Below are 18,194 nucleotides of genomic sequence, written 5' to 3'. Positions count from 1 at the left end.
AAGTGACCTCACAATAAATATACAGGTCAAGTTCCAGAATCAGGGTTCCAAAATGCTCATGCACAGATGATCATTAAAGGACTAAAATACTTATCTCCCTATGAGTAGGTGTTTCTCATATATCCATAAGTCCACTGGCTACTAAAAATTAAGAGCCTGGTCCCAGTAGAATAGCTGGAGAATGAAAAATAGTCTCTCTAAAGTCTCCCCTTCATTATTTTTCTGTGGTCAGTGAATCGTGATGAGTCTTTTACTGCTGTAATTTTAATAAGCAAAGGTAAGAAATTCAGAAGCACCATAAAAGTACAAGAGAAACAGCAGTGATTAGAAATTATTCCCATGTTTATGTTACCTCTGCTACATTTTTAGTTCTACTCAGCCTCTCCATTCTTAGGGCTAATTCTTATACAAAAACCATGTTCCTAAATCTTCAGGTAGTGTGATGCTTCAGTTGCAGGCACTTCTCTGGAATGTGAATCTCAGCTCTGATCATCAAACCTTGAAAATCTGAGCTTTTAATAAGATTATCTAGGATATTAAAAAAAATGTTTCATTAAAATTGGTGAAGCAAGAATTCATTTTAAGAGGAATGATTTCTCTTCCAATAATTAGAAGAAAGGAAGGAAAGGGAGCTTGAGTCTCAGCTGGTTCATTCTGGCAACTCTTTTGAAAGGCACTTGCATATCATGGAGAGAGTTGCTAAGCTAAGCTGAAAACTGATTTTTTGTAGTATGACTGTGTTTTAAATTATACAAAGCCTTCTAAGAGAGTCTGTGTTAGCTTTCAGATTTCTGTGCTTGTGCTTAAGCTAAAGAGCAATTTAGCTTGGACCAAAATAACTTCATGGTTCAGACTGCAGCCTTTCTTTTCCCAACTTTTACATTGACAACTTGAAACTACATTCCTACCTACATCCTGAATCCTTTTACAAACCCACAAAAGGCCCTCAATGTTTGAGTTAGATCACTGAAAAGTGGGTTGAGAAGCACAGATTTGCTGAGCTGTATGCTGTTTGAGGCTGAAAGAGTATTTTAGGGAAATCTCTCCATATTCTTGCACTCCTTCCTGGCATGCTGCTTTCAGTCACTGGATGGGGGGTTTGACACACCTTTGGACTGACTGATAATGGCCACTCTCATACTGTACTGATTATGCTCAGAAAATAGGTCTGAGTTTCTTTGGTATTGAACTTAAGAATGCTGCCATGAGGTTTTTCTGCTCATGGAGTAACCACCCATTGTCACTGTTGCCTTGCTGTTTGCAGTGTACCAGAGCAGACTGAGATCTCTGCTGTTGTCTAATGATGGTAACAAGTTCTGATTGTTGCCCAAGAATGTTTCCCTCTGAACTGAGAGACAAACAACCCTGCACTCTCACTCTAAAAGAAATCCAAGAAAGTAACTGTGCCACAAGTCAATGAATTTGAAAACAAAGACACTTTGTGGGTTTTTAAGTATGTCTATGGTCAGGACTATAATAGTAAAAGCTTGTCCTGATTGCATGGTTAGGATGTTTTGAACTTAATTTAAAATTGTGGAGACAGAAGTGATTGTATTTGTTTGCCTCTTCTCCCTGAATATTAGTTATTATAAATGAACACTAAAAAAGTAGCATTTTCACCTCTTGAGTCAAAGGCAGCAGCAATGCATTTGTTTAGTGAAATATATGTGTATTAATGGCAATATATGTGTATTAAAGGCTTAACTTTTTGGCTGGATGGAGTTTTATTTTGGTGGGGGGAGCAAGAGAAGATAGAATAATTATTAAATTACATTTTACAACTGAAGCTGCAAGAAAGGGTAGAAACACAAAGAAATTTATTTTTTTTTTTGTGATCAGGGAGAAATGCCTCTTAAATGTCCATGTTTTGTTGAGGTGTTGTATGGTCTTAAGTTTCATTACTGAAACTCTGCTTATAAAAGAGCACATTCATTTTTCTCCCTAGGAAATGAAGGAGCTGAGTCATTCATTGGAAGTGAGATAAGGCCTGTCTAAATCTGATGATCATGAATCCACTGGTTTATTACATAGGGAGAGGTCAGTCACTCCCTACTGGTGACATCCTTAACTTTCACTTTGTACAAGAAGGAAACTGTCTGGTGGTGTGCAAAATCACTCAAGTACCCTGGGGGCTCAAGGCCATACTCAAGGCTGTATGTTGTTAATGTGTTTTCTTTTTTCAAGCCCATTTGTAGCCATCTGAAAGAGCAGAAAGAGTGCAGTGCCCAGCTTTCTCTATCACATATATGAATTTCAGGATATTATTTCAGTGAAAATTTCTTAAAGTAGAGATGACATGTTTGCCTATGTTTGTCTGCTGTGCAGCAAAATTATCCCCCAATTATGTTTTTGTGGTTTGCAACATCATCTGAAAGTCATGAGCAGGAATGCCAGTTCTGAAGGGAGTAGGAGAATCATAAAACTGAAGTAAGAAACTGCAATTTGACTTTCTGAGGATTGGTGCCAATATTTATCACTTCATACAGGTTTGCTTCTGAGATGTGTGTGTATTTAGAAGGCTTACTCTTTTGCTTTTTAAACTCTGAAAACCATTTTTAGCTCTCCACATTTTTATTAAAACAGAACAACTGACATTTTGTTGTAGTCATACTGAATTATTCACAAGTTCATCCAAAAAATTAAGCTGAGTATATTTAAGTGAATTCATGGCATTACCAGAAAATGGAAATCCTACTACATTTGCATTGCTCTAATACTTTGAAATGTTAGGCAAGTGAAAACATGATCCCAGCATGGATCTGCTCCAAAGAGCTTGTTTTCAAAGTACAAGGGGACAAGAAATGGAGGTGTACTGGCAGGAGAAGGGCAGATAAACTCAGACACTATAGATCAGTGGTGTCAGCATGGCCAGCAGGTTCTGTGTGCCTGAAGCCCAGCTATTGTCAGTCTCCTGTTGCCACTGCCACCAGCGTGCAGAACTGCATGGAAACAAGCAAATCATGCATGGTGGAAACTGTATTCAAGGAATGATGAAAATGGGCATCCCTGGCTGACAGGACAAGAGAGCTGGCAAGCCAGAGCTGTCTGAAAGATGATAGCTAAGCTGGAGATAGAGAATCTATCGAGGCTTTTAAAAGTGAAAACCAGAATATCTATCTGATTTGAGAGAAAAGAAGGGTGGAGCATTGTCAAAGAAGGGGATGCAGGGCAACAACAGTTAAAGAAGGGAGCTGGGAGAAGACAGGATCAAAATTAAAGGGGCTTAGAAACAGCTGTACACAGTCTCACTTGCACACTTGCATCCCATCTGCAAACTTGTGATAACTGTCCTGTACGTTCCATTAATTAAGGTTGCACTAAAAGGATGTCATAGCAACAGAAGTCACTGAGGATCCAGAGGAGGCATTTAGCAGAGTAGGTATTAATAAAGGCCACACTGCAGAGCTAAACAAAGAAGAATGTGTTAATTTAGAGGCTTCATGTGGACACTTGGAAATCAGAGTCCAGGGTGATAACAGGCAGGATGACAGCCCTAGCAGAAGAGTTTATAAAGAAACAGACATATGGCTTTACACTTCTGTACACTGAGAACCTCTGATAGTATATCTGCACTGGATTCTGCACTGGATTAAGCATTAGGTCTGTTTGATTTCAGACTTTGTGTGAAGAGTTTCAAGTTGCAGCAGGGACAAACTCCTCACAATGTCTCTGTTCTCAGTGGCCATTACAGAATCCTGCCCAAACCTTGAACACAGTTGTAGCTGAAGCAGAATTTGGTGCAGGCTGCTGCTGGCTCTTTTGTCTTGTGTAGGACCCTGAAATTTCTTACAGACTCAGCTAAAATATTCTCTGGCAATTTTAATTTTCACTTGCTTGTCAGGCTCTTTCCAGAAACCATTCAAATACATGATTTTGAAAATTCAGTGATGTTAGTGAGTGGTCTGTTTCTTCCTTCTCATCCTGCTCCAATTTCTGAAAGCACTGGGCACAGTGCAGTCTAGAACAGCAAAACAGGGCATCTGCAGTGGCTGGGAGTTGCTGAGACTTGAGATACCTGCTTATTAGTGCACCAACAGAATTTTCTCCCACCAGTGGCTTCACAATTGTGGTTTGCTTTTTTTTACCTACATAACCACTGATGGTATTTCTTGAAATGGTAAGATTTATTTCACAGAGATGTAAGACAAGATGTGTATGGCAGAAAAAGTAATTGTATAGCCATCAGGGCAGCAAATGTATTCTCTGCAGATAATTTGTGCACAATAGTGCTATTATCTAAGGAGAAAGATGTTAATTCTTTAATACCAAGTGACACCACACTTTGTTTACCCTCTGGTTATGATGAACTATTATTTCTCAAATATCAAGGTTTAAATTTTGATTGCTGTGTGTGCATAAAAATTGCTTCATAGTGTTCATCTTTCCTTAGTCTATTCATCAGAGATCTGTCTCTCTCCATTACTGTCCTCTGTCTTACCTGGCAAGGTATTTCTGCAGCCCCCCCTACAAGAGGCTCAAGTCACTGAGTTCTCCAGATTTCATAAGTAACTACAACATAAGCAGATGGGAGTAAAAAAACAACAATAAAAAACCAAACAGTACCAGTAGTTCTTCCTGTAAGCAGTACAAGCTGTCTGCCAGTGCTGACCAAATCCTGGCACTACTGTCTGCCATGGGCCACTGTGTGCACCTTTAGTGGCAGCTAGCATTTCAGTAGGGGGAAAATGATTGATACCATTTCTCTCCAATTTTATTTCTCACCCCTTCCCTGTCAATAATCCTCCTCTTATTGGCGTAGTATAGTAGCTGGGCAACACACAATTCTGCTGTATCTCTGCATGAGGAAATCTTTCATAATGCCTGCTTTCAGCAAAAATTATGAAGCAGCTTCAACACCAACATATGCTGATCCCACATTTCAGCCCACTGTAGACTGACTTGTTTGTGACAGAGACATGGTTTATTAAGGGGAAGAGAATAACAAGGGAAGTTTTCTTTAAGTTTTGTATCTAATTATTGCCAAAAAGATGGGCCATTTTGTCTGCAATGATACAGCAAATTTTCAATTGTTTTTTAAATATGATTTCTCCCTGCCAACAGTAGGCACTAAGCTGCATCAGCACAATTAGCTTTAATTCACAAATGTGAGAAGGTGAGAGCTCTTATTTAGGAACTAGAAGTAGGGAAGCTTCTAGCTGAAACTGTTTGAAAAGTTTGGCTAACCAGAGTTCCTTAGAGAAGGGCAGGGTTTGCAAAGAGGTTAAGCCAAAGGGAAGGATGAATCTGAGGGCTCACTCCACAAATCAGGGTTAAGAGGCTTTTTTGGAGGCACTGTAAACCCAACTTGGCTGGTTTTGTGAGCTCTTTGTGCAACTGCTTTCTGTTCAGATTCTGTAAGGAAGGACAAGAGGGACAGAGCTAGGCTGACCTTTTCAAGCTAGCTGGCCTTGAAGCCATGAACCCCAGAGGAAGCTGGAAACACAGCTGGGGGAAACTCAGGCAGAGAAGCTGCTGGACTGTGCCTTGCCACAGACTTGCAGCCGAATGCCATTTACAGGGCTACATTCAGACTGTTGGAGAGATCACTGATGGAATCTTTTCACCTCAGTGGAAAAGATTTTGGTTTTGCTAAGTATTAGAAAAAAATCTTGTGTTTGAAGGGACTTTTCTAAACCATCCTTTCTGGTCTGGCCCTTCTGTACTTGGCCCAGCCCTGGGATTCTCCCTCTTGTGCTGTGGTGCTAAACAGCCCAGAGTTAGAGGTTGCTGGCTGCACCCTAGAATCTGTGCCTTTGCTGTTCACCACAGATCTTGCCTACCCTACAAAATTAGAACTACCCATGAGGTGAATTGCTCACTTCTATAGCACAATAGAAACCATGTTGATTTGATTTACTATTTTCTATTTTGTCTATTGATTTTTGAGGAGCCCCAAGAGTATGTTCCCATGAAAGGCCATACAGAACTTTGCATTCAGTTTAACAATTTTATTTACAAAGGGTCTTCTTGCCTTCTTTCCCCTTGCCAAGTTACTGCAGGCATGAAGAACTAAATTTAATTTTTATGATTAATAGAGCACACAGAAGATATATATTACACAGCTCTCTCCCTGCCTTGTTATTTGGGGTGCCAAAATTGTAGTGCACTCTCTGAGAACAGCTAAGAAGTGGGAGAGCTCCCCTCTGACAGATCTTAGCTGTTAAAAGGCAAAAGGAACACATATGGTTGAAACCAGTTTTGTGTAAAACAAGCAACCAGTTTTCACCTGCACATCTAAGCAGATATATTTGTTGCAGGTACCAGTACAAAAATAGGGCCCTAAAAATGGTTCTGACAGAAACATGTTTTCAGATGTTGCAGCCACTGAGAAGCAATACCAAATGAGATATCCAGGGCTCACACTATACAGGGTGGAGCTGTGTGGGAAAGGCTGCTGTGGACTCAGATTTTATAGTGTGATTTTGCCTTTTGAAAAGCAGATACTGCAAATAAATGGACACTCAAATGAAAAACTGATAGTTCTTCCATTTATTCTATCACTTATAGGATTACCAGCATGTCTAGAGGGCAAGCAGAGCATAGTTTGAGCACTGAGAATTGTCTTTCCCAAGACGTTTTCAGGAATTGTTGCTATCATTCCCCACATCACAATCAGGAAAAAAATAAAACCACTCAACTTATTAACAATACCAAACAACTTCGTTTTGTAAATGCCTCCTTTATGGTAACTCAAATCCCAGACCTGTGTCTGCACTCAAAGAAAAGTGCAGACTTTACCTTTCCCATTTCTGAGTAGTCTGTTCCTCTTTCTGTATGCTGGCCTTGGAAACCCAGGTGATCTTTCAGAGAGTTTAAAGAAGCTCAGGTGAGCCATTGTAAAGGTGCCTCAAAGTCATTAATGCCTAGCTGACCATGCCCCTGGTCTTTTAGCTCTCCTGGCATTTCCCAAAAGCAGTCTGTTTCTCCTGTAGGCAGCAGATTACCTGTTCTTGCAGTGCACTCTGTATTCCTGGAGATGAGCTAACACCTAATTCCACCCACAGCTCCCAGCCAAAGAAGAGGAAAATGAGTTCTTTTCCTATCATTGTGAAAGAAATCTTATACTCATTTGGACTTTAATTAAATTTTATCCAGGCATTATCTTTCCCTTTTTCTGTTAGACAATTTTCTCAGTTTCCTGGAAGGGTCCCAGAGTCTGTGGTCTTTCTGCTATTTTTGCCTGTAATTTATAAAAAACTGTGAACAGAAGTAAATTATCAGCAGCAAGAGGGTGCCTCGGGTCTGGCTGAGCCGGAGCTCATTCTCACATCGCAGCCCTCCCTGAGCTGCTCTGGTGCTGTGCTGGTACCCAGAAAGGTGCTGCTCACCTCCCAGTGTTTTGGCTCTGGCTGAGCAGTGCTGGCACTGCAGCAATGCTGCCTCTCCAGCATTCCCCCCTTGCCTGTGGGCTGGGGGTGGGCAAGATCTGGGCAGGGGCCATAACCAGGACAGCAGATCCAGCTGACCAAAGGGATATTCCATGGCATTATGATGTCTGCTCAGCAGTGAAAGCTAAGAGAAAGGAGGATGCAGGGGGCAATTGTTATTACAGTGTGTGTTTTCTGTGATAACTGCTGTGCCTACTGAGGCCCTGCTTCCTGGGTATTGGCTGGCCAACTCCTGCTGATGGAAGTAGGGAATAAGTATTTTCTTTTCCTCTGCTTCCACACACAGTCTTGGCTTTTGCTTTATTAAACTGCCATTACTTGAGCCATCTTATTTTCTTCCCTCCTCATTGTGCTGAAGAGGGGGAGGGATGGAGTAGCTTGGTAGGCAGCTGGCATCCAGCTGAAAGCAGGACTCTCAAGGTGGGAAAGCTGTTCTCACCATAGTTCAATGTGACAGAATTCTGAACGATTAATGCTAGGCAGGTTTTCCTTTCTCTAGAAGTTACTGGAGGGCAATTCAGACCTGGGCCATAAGCCAGGTGAACTTTCTGCGTGTTTCACACACAAAATTTGTGGCAGAAATGTTGGAAAACTTCAGCATGAGTTGATGCCTTTGGAAAGTACCTGGAGTCATAAACTGATATGTTTTCTCCATTAGGCTTCCCAGAAATACAAAAGAGGTAAGCTTTTGGTAGAGAATAAACAAGGGAAAGAGAGAGAGAGGCCACATTTCCCTCCTGATCCACAGGTCTTATGCTATGATTAACTTCAAGTGAAATAGCTTTAACTATAAAGAAAAACAATTATTGCTCAACAGAATACTTAGCACTGTTCTCTCTGGTTTAATATTGTATATAAAGCAAAGAAAACCTGAGAGAAAAAAGGTTTTGTGAGTGATTTGCTGCGTGTCTTTGTTTGACTCCCTGAGCCCTAGGGACAGATAATGAGATGTCTCATACTTCAAATCTTGTACAGTTGTAGGATGATTCCTCTTCTTCCATGGAAGCTGAGTCATCACAAATAAAACAGGGCAACTGAATCACCTCTAGCATTGGCCACAATAAAGGATCACACAACTAACATCATATGAGAACATCTCCACTGGCCATGAATCTGAGTGTTAGGGTCCCATTTTCAGAAATAGTTTCTCTAGCTTGCAAGAGCCTAGCATTCCCAGAAGCAGAGTCCTAGGGCTAAGGAAGGATACCAAACGAGTAGCCCTCTTTGGACTAGCATCTGCCTCCCAGTGGGAAAACCTCTCCTTTACACTGCATGTTCTTTCATAATATGCTCTCAGGAACTGCTGAACTAATCAAAGTAATCTCTCTGCAAAGGTGTGTATATCAACACCTAATCTAATGAAGCATGAAGACAGCTTCTATAATGTCTAATTTACTTTAAAAATAGATATTTATTCTATGATTTGATTACTCTGCCAAACATATTACAGGCTCCCCTAAAAATGCCAGAAAAGTCAGTGTTTCCAGGCTAACTGGAAATGATATATTTTCAATGCATTAACTTGTTAAGATGAGAGGCAATAAGAAGGAAGAAAAATGTCATTTGTGACCCAGGGAAAAAGAGAACTTTATGTACAAGCTGTATGTAAACAGATTGAGTGTTGGCATTGTCCAAAACTAAGAGGATCTAAGCAATGAAAATGAGAATGTCAAGTCAAAGATCACATCTGATCTAGTATTTATTCTTGAAGATTGTATGTCTGAAACTTTGTCTTATCAGTTTGACAAGATCAGGATATAACTGTGTGCAACTCCTTTGAGTACAAAGTTCACACATGGGAGACCTACCATTGTCTCATCTCTCTGCATGTCAATAATTTCTGTACTTTCTGCTCTGCTCCTCGGTAAGCTTCATTTGAAGATAGTACAAGCCTTTGCCAGCTTCACATTATGGCTTTCTGTAATGACATCTTCTAACTACTTAGTAGTAAATTGCGAAATTATCCTCCAAAAAGGTCCTGTCTCCCAAAATGTCCAACACCACTGTTTGCTGCAGCATCCTTACAGTGCAAGCACAGAGGGGTGGATCTGGAGTTCACATTAATGTCTCTTAACATTCATACATTAATGTCACATCCACCATTGCCCTGATATTCATGTGTCTGATGTCACACAGAGAGAAGAAGGGAAGAGCACACTCTACAAAGTGACCATAGAATCTCAGACATTGGCGAAGGTGAAACTAGTCAGTGGATCAGCCACCTCTGGGTGCAGTTCTGCCATGGCTGTTTAAATCTGGCTTGGTTGCATCTACCAACACAGCAGGGTAGGGACACTGCAGGGCAAGGACACTAGATGAAATCTCTCTGCCTTTCACAATGGACCTCCTAATACTTAGGGTGTCATGGTTTGAGAGCCTGTAGAGTCTAAGAAGTGTCTCTGCTGGTTAATGTTCAGAGGCCTGGTGACAAGGATTGCTTCCCTCCTTAAATGACTAGCAAGGGAAACTGCAACACTGTAGGTGAGTGCCTTTCATTAGAGGCAAAGCTCCCATCACACAAAGAAAAGCAATCCTTGAGTTTATGGCTAGGCACTGCAGGTGTTCATTTAAGGAAAGGTACATGTGCAGAGCTGGGGGAATGCAGTTCCCACCATTACTAACACAGCCTTCTCACAAAGGCTTTCCAGTAACAGTTCACACCATCTATTTTTAATACCAACTGCAGTGAAGCTAATCAGGGTCATTTGGACAGTGAGTGGAAGGCCTAAACTCTGTGATACTTAGGCTGCAGTATGTGCTAGAAGAGCTTTTTCACACACTGTGCCTAATTCTCTGTTGCAATTAAACTTCACTTTACAACAGTAACGGTCCTTCAACTGGGAATACAGCAATTCATGTCTTTGCACAGTGGAATGGAAAGCCAGATTTGTGTGAATGAGAACCTGTTCGTTCATGTGTACTTTACCTAAACACAACTGAAAAGAAAGCAGGCAACTCTTGAAACAGATGGATATTTTCTGTTTTCTACCTAAGGTATTTGTGTGGGTTTTTGGTTTTTTTTTGGTTTTTTTTTCTTTGTTTTTTTGTTTTGTTTTGCTTTTTAACTAAAGAGCAGAAAAGGGTGATGTCAGGTTTTATCCCTATGTTTTGTTTATTTTTAGAAGTAGACCAGCAAACAACCATGACCTTAATTCTACAAGACAGAAGTGCATACAAGCACATTGTTAAATATCAGAATCTATTTGAGTTCTGACAGTTTCAGCAGAACTGTACACATGCATCTTTAAAAGCAGACTACAAAAAACTAACTCACCAATATGGTGAAAAAGAACTGTATATTTAAGACAGATTAAACTCCACCTTTTAACTTCTGTGTCTTTATACAGAGATAGTATGTGACTAGCATTACAATTCAGACATAAATTGGTCAAAAGCAAAAACTAGGTACCAGCACTTGTAAGTGAGCATCACTTTTATACTGTCATTAAAGTGAAGCTGGAATCAGATGGAACAAGCTGCAAACTGGGCATGTGCGGACTCTGCCCTCTCCCGTATTTAAATGGAAGCCGCTGCTGCTGCCCTTTGCTAAGCTGATGATGGACTGAAGCAATCTGAAGCTCTAGTGAGAAACTCTGCACTGGATCTCACACCATCCCAAAGAATCTAACAACCTGCTTCACACACACAAAGGTAAAGTGGATGACTTAAATTCAGAGGACAGCTCTTCTTTCTTGGTTTTTGCTTAGATTTTCACCTGAATAATCAGCCCATTCAGAAGGGGATCTTTTTCCCTCCCAGAGCACCAAAATTGTGGAGTCCTTCAGTGCATGGAATGGCTCGGAAGCCAATGCCTACACACAGATGGATCTGCTTCTTAGAGCCCCAACAGTAAGTGTTTTCTGTCACTTAAAGCTGTAGCACGTAGGTCTCTGGCAAGGCTGGCATTTATAGGACTGTAAATGGACAGTTAAGGAGCATGTAAACAGTTATGCTATAATGTAATAATGGCATAACGAAAACTTTTAAATCTTATTTTTATTCCTTTAACTATTTATTTAATGTAGAAAGGGCTGTACAAGCAGTGTTTCTCAGCAGAGTTGCACAGGCAGGAATGTCTAATGGCAAAGTGCATCAAATATGTTGCAAACTATCAAAACAAGATGTTCTTGTATGTTAAACTGCTGTTTAGCAGTTCAGACACAATGCTCTCTTGTGTTGTTATTCAGGGCAGAAATCCCCATAATTTCTGTAATAATCTTTAAGTGCAGTGGAGTGCTTATGTAAATGTTAAAAGAGTTGTTATGTGCAGTTACTGAAGAAAGTTTTTTGAAAGGTTTTCTCAGGTAAGTCCTATCAAAGCTCTTTCTGAGTTTTTGTATACTAAAGAGAAAGACATTTTCTTTGGAAGTGTGAAAGTGAGAATCTGTTGTGATGACACTTCAGGATGGAATTTTTTAGGTTTGCTGAAAATTTTCTCTGTCCCACCCCACAAGCCTGAACCAAAGGAGTTCAGAAATCCTCTTCCTGGCTTTGTCTCTCATCAGGTACTGTTTTTACTAGAGTCTGTTTAAAAGTTTATAATGAAAACATGAACCAACCTAATTTTTAAAGTTTTTAAAATCTATTTTTTAATAAAACCTGGATATCTGCAGTATATTACAGAAAAATAAACAAGGAAGTGTCCTGAGCCAAGGCACTTAAAAGACTAAATTAGATGGATAACATGTGAAAAAGGATAACAGAAGGTAGCAGGAAGGGAGAAAAGGGACAAGAGAGTGCATGGCTAAATGGAAAAGGATTCTGGGGACACACTGATTTACAATGGAAAATTAAAAATTGATCTTTTCTGTATTCTGCTGAACAATCTCATTATCTGTCCCTTTCCTCTCCCTAGGTCAAGTGTTTGTATCACCAAAATTTTGCATTTTAACTTGACACAAAGACTGGCTTAAGAGAGTTTCAGGAGTGAAAGCAGTGTGTGCTGCTTGTGGCTGAGATTAAATCCAGAAGATAGGATACAAAATCTGCTATCCAAATTGCTCAACAGGGCGAGCATCATCTATGAAAAGCCCTGCTGTCTACAGGAAAGAGGGCTTAGCAGTTAGCGTCACCCTGCTGAAACCATAATTGAGGGGGGATTACACTCCTCTCTGTGCTGCCTGTCATCACAGGGCAAGTGCCCACAGAGGCAAGCTCAGGAATCAGAGAAAGGACCTGTAAAGGAAAATAAGTCCTATCAGTTGTTTGAGGCTTCTTTGTAGGTAAGCAGTACAAACACCACACAAGGAACCCCGGGAAATTACAGTGCTTCTGGTCAGATAGTTTTTCTAAATTATGTAATTTGTTGTAATGTAAAAGGCCTAACACTATCATTGGTTGTATAAGTCATACTGTGTAAATGAGTGGTTTCCTTACCTGCGTTTGTAGGAAAATTAAGAACAAAGAAACTTGCTATATTGCCAACGTTCATGTTGGACTGCCAAAGCTTGCAATATTTTGGAACTGGGTTCTCTTCTATTATAACATTCTTCCTGCAAAACCAGTGCCTACAGTTTGAAGTTAGATGAAATTAAAGCATGATGAGATATAAAAGTTAGATGAGATAAAAGCAACCAATAGCATTCCCTATTTTCTTCCCTCTTTTGTTGTCTTGTTTTACACCAAATTAGATACAATCCTTCTGCCATATTCAGGCAGAAGTAGCTGAAAAAATGTCTTAGACATTAGTTTTTTCTGCTCCTGGCTTTAGAATTGATGTCATACAAATCAATCAATCAGAATCAGCACTGAAGAATGTTCAAATGCCCAAATGACCTTATGAGGATTTCTTTTTTCCCTGTAGCTATGACTAAACCTGATCTTACACTCTTGCCATTGTGAGACTGTGAGGAGTGGGCTATATCAGGTATGATTTACTATGAGTATTTGCTTGCATGCTCCTACCATCATCACTGTTAGCTTTAGTAGGATTTCAGAAATAAACATCTCCAAGTGAGTGATATGACTATGTTTCCTCACTCTGAAAAAGAACAGATTTTTTTTTTCCCCCTTGGTAATAGTTGAGTTCTTTCTTAGAACCTTGTCCTTTTATCACTTATAGGGAAAATGCTATGGGGATGTGTGTTGGACTTTCAAAAATGGTGTATCCTCAACTAGAAGTTATTCAGAGGTTAGCTGGTTTGGGTTTTTTAATTTGATCAATTATGAAGTAACTATTTAGAAAACATTCTTTTTAGGAAACTGTATGATAAATGGATTCCCAAGACAAAACAGATACAGGCATCAAATATTCCTGGGTTTAACATCTGATCTAGACTTCCTTGTTACCTGGGCAAGTCAGGAATCGTGGTTTTGGTTTGGATTGCAAAGGAGTTCCATTATCCTTTCAACTGTCCTCAGATTAGTGTCTTGGAGGGTTTTGCCAAACTTTATTGTGAAATACAAGTTCTGCCCTATGCACCTTAATGAATCTGCCCTGTGGCTGATTAATTTTTACTCCTTCTCTGCTTGCACCAAGCCTTAGTCTGTCTCTTCCTAAAGAAGCAAGCTGGTTCCTCAGATTGTCCCTCAAGGAAGAATTCTGCCTCTCTTGCAAGCAGCTGTGGCAGCAGGTCATAAATATAGAATAATGAGGCTCCATATTGTGCTGCAGCAAGGATTTAGACATATTTACCTATAAAACATTTGCTTTTCTCTAAACTCCCAGAAATCATCTCAAGTTTGTAAGTCTCAGGCAAGTTTACTGCAAGATAACTGAAAACACAGTTCTGTTTTAGCTGTTTTGTTGGATGTGGTAGACAAATATTCCTTTAGGGAAAACAGTGAGCATTTTAAGAAGGCAAACTTGATAAAACCTAGCGGCTTCCATCTACTCTAGTGCTTCCACAAGGACACACTTAAACCTGCAAGAAAGAAACACATTGACACAGAGCAGCTCCATAACTGGAGCATCTATTGAGGCAAATGACAGAGTAGGATTTAGCAAAGGATTACAAGTATATATGGAGGATTAAAATTTATGGAGGACTAAGATTTTCCTTTCCAATGGATAATAACGCTGTTTTGGGGTACAAACCAATTATTAAGACTCTTCTTAAAGTTAAATTCCACATCACTATTTATTATGCACATTTGGTGTCTCTATGAAATGCCCAGCCCTGGCTAAAGGCAGGCTGGTGTTTTGTCAGGGATGCTTGTCTGAACCAGTGTGGCACTTCTCAAATTGATTCTGCAAAACTATAGTGTAAATAAATAATAAATTATATGCCTTCCAGAGATTAAAAACATGAATTCTTACACAGCTCTAGCAAAAGGCCTGTTTCCATACACACCCAAACAAGGTTATAAAACATGCTTTTAGTCTTGACTAAAGGTTGAGAGAGTTGGGTTTGCTGAGCCTGGGGAAGAGATAGCTTTGATCTTAGAACTTTAAGATCTTTTGATCTTAGAACAGCCTTTCAGTACCTGAAGGGACTGCAAGAGAATTCAATGGGGAAATTCTACAAGGACATAGTGGTAGGACAAGGGGTAATGTGCTCTAACTAAAAGAGAGTGGGTTTAGATTAGATATTAGGAACAAATTCCTTACTGTGGGGATGTGAGGCTCTGGAACACATTGCACAGAGAAGCTGTGGATGCCCCATCCCTGGGAGTGTTCAAGGCAAGGCTGGATGGGGCTCTGAGTAACCTGGGATAGTGGGAAGTGTCCCTGCCCATGGCAGGGGTGTTGGAACTAGAGGATCTTTAAAGTCCCTTCTGACCTAAACCATCCTATGATCCTGTGAACATCCCCAAGACCCTCTCCCAGGGCTGCTCCCAATCCCTTTTTCACCCAGCCTTTCACCCAGTATTTGTGCTTGGGATTGTCCTGACCCACACGGAGGACCTTGCACATAGCCTTGCTGAACATCATGAGGTCTGCATGGTCCCCCCTCTCAAGCCTGTCCAGGTCCCTCTCTAGGATGGAATCTCTTCCCTCCAGCATGTCAACTGCACCACACAGTTGGGTGTCATCAGCCAAGCTGCTGAGAGTGCCCTCGATCCCACTGTCCATATTGCCAACAAAATGTTAAATAGTGCCAGTCCCAGTCGAAATATCTTCATTATGAGGTGTTTATAGAAAGAAGGCTGAACAGAAAACATGCAAGACAACACTGCTGTGTATTATCACTGCAATTGAAGTAGCTGTTCAGAGTATTCTCAAAGGACAAGTGCTACAATATGGATTGCAACAGGGGGATTTTTATTCTCCCCTGCCAACCAAGTACTTGTACTGTGTGATGATAATAGAAGACAGAATAAACAGGGCTAATGCACTGGAGAAACTAAATAGAGAAAGGCTTTGGGAATTATCTGATTTCTTGATTATCCTGCTGACCTGATTTTCTCAAGCACTATCTTTTTCTCCCTGTTCTTTCTTTTGATTCCTGCAGAAGACACAGGGCTGAACTTGATACAGGCACATATTTTTGTCTTCTACTATGGAAGCTGTGTGTATGTAGGCAACTTAGTGATGGATTTAAAGTGCTTAGGTGAGATCTAATGCCTTCTTGATCAACTAGTACCTTTCTTTGACATAAAAAATAATAATTTTATTTCCAATGAAAATAGTGAAACTACTTCTTTTTTAATAATTGATTTTTATCTCTTAGAGTACAGCTGAGTTGTATCCTCTGGTAAAAATCCAAGGCCTACAGGAAATCCACACCAAAATACTAATTTATTCCTTTTGCCACACACCTTTTCCTGATCATTTATGTAGTTTTATAATTTATGCCTTAACACTGCTCCAGTATAAATATTATTCTTTTATTTTTTCTCACATTTGACATTTTTCTTTATTCTGAACTTGTTTCATTAGTAAGTGATTTTTAAAGTCTTCTACTTTCCCTTAACTAATCTTGCCTCTCTTGCGATTTCTCTGTGTATTTATATTTATTTTTCAAATTTTTCCTTGTCCTTAGTGCTCCACAAATTTAATTCAAATTAAAGCCACTTTAGTCTGTTCTTTGTAGCCAAAACAAATTCCTTTAGTTGCTTCATTTCTATTACAGTGATCTAGTTCTGATTAAATGGATAGCTACAGGGAAAAAACATCAGAAATCTCCATTCCCCTAATAATCATAATTAACTCTCTGCAGAACAGCTGTTTAAAAATGTTCTAGCCACAAGACTAAGGAGAACTAAAACCAACCCAAACCAAAGAACACCTGATCTAATTTACTTGAGAGAGTTTTATCTCAAACTCTCCCTATCCACTTGCTATTAGTATGGGATTACTTTTGTGAGTTTACTGGCAGCGTGTTGAGCACAGCAATTTCTAGCTGGGCAAGATGCCCATTGATGTTCATGATGTTATGCCAACTTCCACTTTGCTGCAGGAACCTGAACCATAAATGCTGTGATACTGTCATTCAGTTAGTGTATCAAACTTAACATTTTGCTCCAATTACAGTAACAGCCAGAACTACATTTTCTTCCTCTAAGATCACAGTATTTGTCCAGCATTTCATTGCTGCTAATGTAGAAACCCAGGGAGTGCACTCTGGTGGTTGAGCATTGCTCTGGGCAGATCTTCAGCACAAAAAGCAATCTCATCCAGAATTCCAGGCACTCCTGGGGTTCATCTCTTGCTACTGGCGCATTGGTTTTATATCCACACTGCCTGTAATAACCTCAGCCCAACCTCACAGATGTATTCAGAAGTAATGTCTGCCTCTATTGTCCAAAAATACCCATTTCCAATGCTGCGATCTTCAGACTTGGCTACTGAATTCTGCCGTGAGTTATTAACTGATTAAGACACAAATGCTTCAATCAAGTGGTTTATGAAATACTTCACAGAGGGTAAAATACCTTGATTCGGGCAGACCAAAACCAGAACTGGTGTGGAAAATAGGCATAAGGTAGAAAGGATTTGTGGTTTAGTTTTTCTGATCCTTATTTAGTTTCCAAAAGACTCTCGTTCAAGCTGCCAGGCTTTTGGTAATCAGCTCTTGAAGGCAGCTCAAAATTCAGTGTTATTCAGTGGGAAAAATGAAGTGGCCATACTGTTAAAGGAGTAAATGCCTATTTATCCATTGAACATGTTTACTAAGAGAAGTCTAGCCTGTGTCACAGGTACAGAAACTTTCCTGAAATTAAATCTATAGGAAGCTTACTTGTTGTTAAATACTTAATTACCTGATGTCAGATGCAGTGAAACAGGTCTCCCTGTCTCCAGGTCTTCCTGTCTCTTTTTCTCCTCTATATCCTTATTTTTCTTTTGGGAGATAATATGTTGCTTTTCTTCACCAAAATTCTAAATCAACAGTAAGCATACATCCTTTGCCCTTTGCACTGCTGATGGCATATTTATACTGCAAAGATGATCAACAGTAAATGGAATTTGAATTTATTCTGACTTTTTTGCTTTTTGTCTTTTTGTATTCTTGACCATTTTCCCTTCCAGAGAAGCACATGCCAGCTTATTCAGAAAAGTTTGGCAATATACCTATAACCTCTTATTTGCTCCACAGAAGATGACAGTACAAGATGTTCCTCGTGCCTTTCCCACAGTGGATGTCCCAGATCATGCCCATTATACAATTGGAGTTGTCATTCTTATAGTGGGGATTACAGGAACTCTGGGTAATTTCCTGGTCTTCTATGCTTTCTGCAGGTACCTTTCTTTTGAATGTCTTTTTAAATATTCAGATGTATGAACTTGTATACATCCTGTGCGCTGCAAACACAGTCCAGGAATACTGTCAGACTTCTTCTCTGGCAGAGCAAAATGCACCAAGAGACATTACCGTAGGAAAAGAGTGGCAGTCTGCCATTTCCCTCTGACTTCTTCCCATTAAC

General features: G+C 40.0%; 1 protein-coding gene across 6 annotated transcripts in view; it reads left to right on the top strand.

Annotated features, from left to right (window-relative positions):
• The first annotated feature begins 10,916 nt into the window (after window positions 1-10,916).
• The window catches only part of OPN4 (opsin 4), a 23,615-nt gene continuing 16,337 nt past the window's right edge, over window positions 10,917-18,194 (top strand). For 3 of the 6 annotated variants that reach the window (XM_053949713.1, XM_053949717.1, XM_053949712.1), the window contains exons 1-3: window positions 10,917-11,039; window positions 11,148-11,237; window positions 17,867-18,009. In XM_053949713.1, coding sequence (XP_053805688.1) covers window positions 11,211-11,237; window positions 17,867-18,009 — 170 coding nt within the window. In that variant the 5' untranslated portion in view covers window positions 10,917-11,039; window positions 11,148-11,210. The other 3 variants (XM_053949714.1, XM_053949716.1, XM_053949715.1) reach the window with 3 other exon arrangements.

Source organism: Vidua chalybeata, chromosome 8, assembly GCF_026979565.1.
Source record: "Vidua chalybeata isolate OUT-0048 chromosome 8, bVidCha1 merged haplotype, whole genome shotgun sequence".
Classification (NCBI taxonomy): domain Eukaryota; kingdom Metazoa; phylum Chordata; class Aves; order Passeriformes; family Viduidae; genus Vidua; species Vidua chalybeata.
The sequence above is the reverse complement of the archived record's forward strand: the minus strand, read 5'-3'. Positions and strand labels throughout refer to the sequence as shown.